Source organism: Gastrolobium bilobum, unplaced genomic scaffold (assembly GCF_033153095.1).
Source record: "Gastrolobium bilobum isolate Gb01-03AN ecotype WA unplaced genomic scaffold, APGP_CSIRO_Gbil_v1 utg6198, whole genome shotgun sequence".
NCBI lineage: Eukaryota > Viridiplantae > Streptophyta > Magnoliopsida > Fabales > Fabaceae > Gastrolobium > Gastrolobium bilobum.
Window position 1 is genome coordinate 23,481 of NW_026898268.1, and position 5,863 is coordinate 29,343.

A 5,863-nucleotide genomic window follows, 5' to 3' on the forward strand; every position below is an offset into this window, starting at 1 on the left:
TAAGACTTTAAACTCATCGCAAAGATAGTAATGAGGAGGATCAAATATATACTCTTATCCCTACATGCTCAGCTCACATGCATCAACTGAGCTACTATCATTTGGTAGTATACAATTAGAATTAGTCATGATTAACTGGTATTGTGTAATATTTTGTAATTAACTCTCTCAATATTAATTTTTAGATTTTTAGATTTTGAACTCGAGAGTTTTAATTAAAGGGAATGAATCTTATACAACTTAAATCAATAATTTTTGATAAATTTGTTTGAACTTGTTTTTAGTGTATTTTAATTAATTAATTTAGATTTGTATTTGATATATTTTGATGAAATTATTCTTTTCAATTTGAATTGGATAAAATTATATTTATATTTTGAACCAAACCGATTAGAATATTGTAAGAAAACTAATTAAATTCAATCAATAAAATATTTTCTCAAAACAATCGATCTAATCCATTATTTGGTCACTCGTAATTTTCAGTGCAATACAATGTGATGAATAATATATTTGACATGGTTACTCCATACATTGGGTATCATGAATCATTTCAATAAGCAAGAGACACGTGGAGTAGTAGATCCAACTATTCCATGGGCATTGTTGCAAGAAGCATATGTCTTTTTCCCAGGCTGAGAAGAGACAATGTTAATTTGATCCAATACAAGGTTGAAACAACCTAATGAGCTGCAATTTAAGTTAATAGCTTGTTCATCAGCAGAAGTTCCTTCGAATCCACGGTATGTCACTTCACTCACTTTCACGACGTCTGAATTATTCTAATTTGCCAAAATTCAAAATATAGATGTCATAGGCAGAAAAGAGAGAGTTAAAATCACAAGAAATAGGCATTTTTATTCATTTAATGTGAAAAGAGAAATATTTTATCGCATTGATTTAAAATCTAAACATTTTACCAAAGTAATGCAGCGAGAAATACATAGAGTGTGCGCTTTCAAATCGCACATGAAAACAATGTACAACTTGTGCAAGAATAAATGCGTGTTTGTCACATAATATTATAAGTCACACAATATGACAAGTCGCGTATGTGTATTATTTTAGCAAATACTTGAATTTTGAATCAATGAGGAAAAATATCTCACTTTTCATATTATGGTTAAAACGCCCAAGAAATAAAATGAATCTAGAATAAAATGTGTACCGTTGGATGTCCACCATTATAGTACTGGTCTATTAATATGGGGTTGTGAGCCTTTATAAGTGTGATTTGCTCAAAAGTGATCTTCCTTGCATAACCTGATCCACCCTGAAGAAAAAATGTAAAATAAAAAATGTGAAGATAATTGGAAGAGGAGCACAAACGATATAATTAGAATACTAGTTGTGCCATCCCACACATAAAATAATCACACACCGGACATGTCTTGATTCTTGCTCCATTTGTTGTCCCATTGATGCTGCAATTCTTCACATAAACCTCTTCAACTGTCTCATGAATTCCATTTCTTCCAAGGCTTCCAATGCTGATTAATTCATACATATGATTATTTCTAGATAGGATAACGAAATTACAATAATATGATTATTAAATAAAATTATGGAAATATTTTACAGTTTGATGTCATGTGCAAGTCATGTGATAATATTTACATCAAATATTTAACTATTATTTTCACATAATTAAGTGTGAAGTTGAGGATGTTACTTAATTGCTTATATCCTAAATTAAATTGGTGTAACTCAATTGACAACACATGCTGTGTAGAGTGATGAAAGAACTTGAATTCTATTCTCACCAAATATATTTTTTTGGGAGGGATGAAGAGTTTTAACTATTATTAAGCTTTAATTCGGGATTAGTCATAATCGACTCAAAGAATTGAAGCTTATGAGAATACTTGGAGGGCCGACTCTCCTTAAAGAGACAATTTGGGCCGGTATACCAAAAACAAAATCAACTTTTATATAAACCTTATTCCATGGCCTGGTCCACAAGCAATCCTAGTAGCATTGATGTAAGAGCAACCACCATTGATGGCAATACAATCATCACCTATTTAGAAAAGGCAAAGTAAATTAAAAATGCACGTATAGTGATGGCATATCAAAGTAAATTTGATATGTACATAAGATGTAAACATGGTTTACCAGTTCCTATAGCGGAATCTTCTATCAAGACATTTTTGGAAGCAGAAATGTCAATTCCATCAGTGTTGGGGCTGTCAGGAGGTGCATGAATATTGAGATGAGAGAATGTTGCACCATTGCAACCATTTATGGATATGTGACCTCCTGGGCTATTAGTGATGCTCAGGTTACTAACTCTAAGATTATTGCAAGAATGAAAACCTAAGAGCTGCTCATCCACATGAAAAATCATGTCACAAGATATATATAGAGAATAATTAACGAGTTTAATATCTCTCATATTGTAAGAGATAAAATTATCTCATATACATTGAGAATATATATAATTATCTCATATACATTGAGAATATATATATATATATATATATATATATATATATATATATATATATATATATAGTGGTGGAGCCATGTATTAGTTGGGTGTGGCTTCGGTCCGGACTAAATTTTAACAAATTGTACTTATTATATATAATTATATAATTAATTATAATTTGGCCTGGGTTAAAATTATAATTTGGCCTGGGTTTCAATTTATAATTTGGTCCTATCTAAAATTTAAAATAATTTTGGTGAAAGATTTGGGTAAGTTATATTAGGTCATGTATTCAATTTTCACTTGTATAAAAAAATAAAATATGATTTTAGTAAAATTAAAAAATATTTAATAAAATCATAACTCTTCTTGATATTACCTGGTCATGTGCTCTATATTTAATATAATTTAAATATAATAATATAAACTAACTAAAATTATGAAAAATAAACACATATATAATTTTTTAGCCCGAGCTCAAATTGGAGCCCGGCTCTGCCACTGTATATTTATATATATATATAAATTAATTAATTTCAGAGTGGTCATACTCTAGGTCGTGGGCAAGTTCTGCATAGCCACCAATCAGAACCATGGCCATAGATAAGTCCTCCACCATCAATTGTAAGACCGTTTACATATGAGATGGTAATCAATTGTGAGATCTCACCTATCTCACCGACCCATCTGTCCTTGGAAGGTGCAGTTATTTCTCCTAGAAGCTGCAAGGAGGAACAAAAGAAAATAATATGTCCTTAATTATATATTGTAGAGTATTTCTCGTGCAATAATATATAGTTTATTTATTTGATTTATTTCTTTATATTAGAAAGATAAATATAAAAATTATTCATTTATATTTAAATTTTTGTGAGACTGTTGATTCGTGATATAATATACAAATGGTTAGACCAAGTGATCTAGGTTTGATTTTGTTGCCCTATTCCTCTAGTAGATATTTTAGAATTTCTTAACACAAAATTGAAATTTGGGGACATTTAATTAAAATCCACTCACACGAGCTAATATCATACAAGGGGACCCATTTCTATGCTCCAAAATCATAATTCCTTCGGATACTAAGAAATTAAAATAGATCTTACACTTGTTTATGGGGATTATTTCTCTCATATAGTATGGGAAAAGTTCTCTCATGTTAATAGATAAGTAAAGTGGGTCTACCAATTTTTTTTTAAAAAAAAAAAAAAAAAAAAAAAAACACATTTTTTGAAGTGAGAATAACATGAGATATCAATTTCATGCAACATAAGAGTATGATTTTTCCTTGTTTATATATTCTAATGTTATTAATTAGTTTTTTTTATTTTATTGATGATATTACTTATACTTTACGTAGGTTATAACACTAGTCCTCTCGATGCGTATGAGGTCCACATTATTTTAGGCTTTGGTTTTTTTTTTTTTTTTGATAATTTGAATTTTAGTTTATGAATAGTTATTGTATCTTCTCTTTTGGCAAAGATCAAGTTATTGCATCTTAATCTTATTAAACCTATTTACATTTTCTTGTAACAAAATATATAATTATAACGAATACCGTGATCATAATATAGTGAAAATCTATTGCTTGACCTAACCCTATATTAGACTAGAATAAATCCATGACTCTCTCTCCCTCTTATGTTTTGTTTGGAACTTGGAAGTTTGGAGGGAAGGAGAAGAAAAGGAATTCAAGGGAGAGGAAGGAAAATGAAGGGTATTTCATTTCTTTGTTTGGGAGTTAAGACCTCTCAAATTGGGAAAACTTTAATTTGAAGGACAAGAAGAATTTTGAAGGATTTTGTGAAAATTCTTAAATCTTTTCCCTCACTTTTTTAAACTCACAAACAAGGGAACGAGTTATTAAAACTCTTCTCTTTCTTTCCCTCCTAAAACTAACTCTCAAACAAACCGTTAGTGTTTAACTTAATCGTGTGTTTTTGATTGCCATATTTTCAACATATAAAAATCAAACAAGAGAAAGGAATATATTTTTTTTATCTTCATTAAATGATATCAAACAAGTGATCATAGCTCTTCAAATTCTTGTAATCTTGTTTATTTTTTAAAATCTTTTATATACGGAGTATTTTAATTACTTGAAATATGCAAATATATTCCGCCAAAAGAAGATAATTATAATAACAGTTCAATCATAAGTTAGATATTATCTATACCTGAATGTGAATACTTGTGGCCTTGCAATTACCGATTAATGTTATGCTGTTCACCATGAATACCTTTCCTCGTGGTATAACTAGAGTTGATGCACCTTCAGCCTCACACGTATTTTTCCATGCACTTAAAAATGCCTTCAATCAATTCAAATAGAAAGATCTCGTTAATGGTCGATCACTCAATTGGTCATAACCTATCAAAACTTGACATCAAATGCATATTAAGTAAACAACCATAAAATTCCACTTAAATACAAAATTGAAGGTTTTCAAGAAATTTAGATTAAAAGTATAATGAAACAAAAAACAGCAGAAAAAAAAATACTTGTGAATCATCTGATTTGCCATCACCATGAGCACCATATGCCATCACATCATAAGTGTTTTTGGTTCCAACAACATTCCACCTCAAACATAAACATGGTGAAACAAAACCAAAAATTAAAACACAAGAGATGATTAGTGCTTGCATGATTAACAAGAGTGAAGTGGGCAAATGATGATTTAGAGTAGGCTAAAGTGATTTGTGAAGGAAGCATAGCTAGAGGGGGTTAAATAGTAGCTTGCATCACTATTAATTGGATACAAGTAATTAATAAATGGAGAAAACAAATACAGCATTAAATCTTTCAGAATTATTTTTAAATGGTAAAAATAAATCCTTTTCGGTAAAACATTATTATAATGAAAGCTAGATATATCAGCAATAAGTGAAAATATTTTCAGTATTATGGTAATATTAAAAACTCGGTACATCACTTATTACACTTAAGAAAATAATTTATCTATTTACATTTATTTATTTATTTTTATTTACATTTATTCTACCTGTTCCTTTTATGATTAAGATCATATTAGTCATACTTTGGGTAATTAATGAATACTTGTTAGTTTACCGGAAAAAAAAAAGAATAATTGTTACGGGAGTATTAAAAATATGCTAATGTCTAATTAATTAATGTTTAATAGTTAATATTTTTTCTATTTTTTCAAACAATAAAAATAAAATCAACTAGTACCTAATAAGTTTTGGATTTTGTCAACATGTTCATGCTGTGAATTAAAAATAAAATCAACTATTTCCTAATAATTTTATTTCATTCCTTTTTTTAAAAAATAAATAAATTTATTCTAATTGTTAAAGCAATTAAAATTTTTACCGGAATTCCGTCGTATGTAGTCAACCCGTATAAATACACGTGCATAATTGACAATAACTAATATATTTTTATTTATTAGATTAGGAAAGAGTAAA

General features: G+C 28.8%; 1 protein-coding gene across 1 annotated transcript; it reads right to left on the reverse strand.

The window, feature by feature from the left end:
• Window positions 1–548: 548 nt before the first annotated feature.
• LOC133314365 (probable polygalacturonase At3g15720) lies at window positions 549–5,080 on the reverse strand. Its single transcript, XM_061515842.1, has 8 exons — window positions 4,934–5,080; window positions 4,609–4,743; window positions 2,983–3,096; window positions 2,116–2,323; window positions 1,939–2,020; window positions 1,382–1,490; window positions 1,183–1,273; window positions 549–772 (listed from the first exon to the last, which is right to left on the reverse strand). The coding sequence occupies exons 1-8, from the start codon at window positions 5,078–5,080 to the stop codon at window positions 549–551; spliced, it is 1,110 nt and encodes a 369-aa protein (XP_061371826.1).
• Window positions 5,081–5,863: the final 783 nt, after the last annotated feature.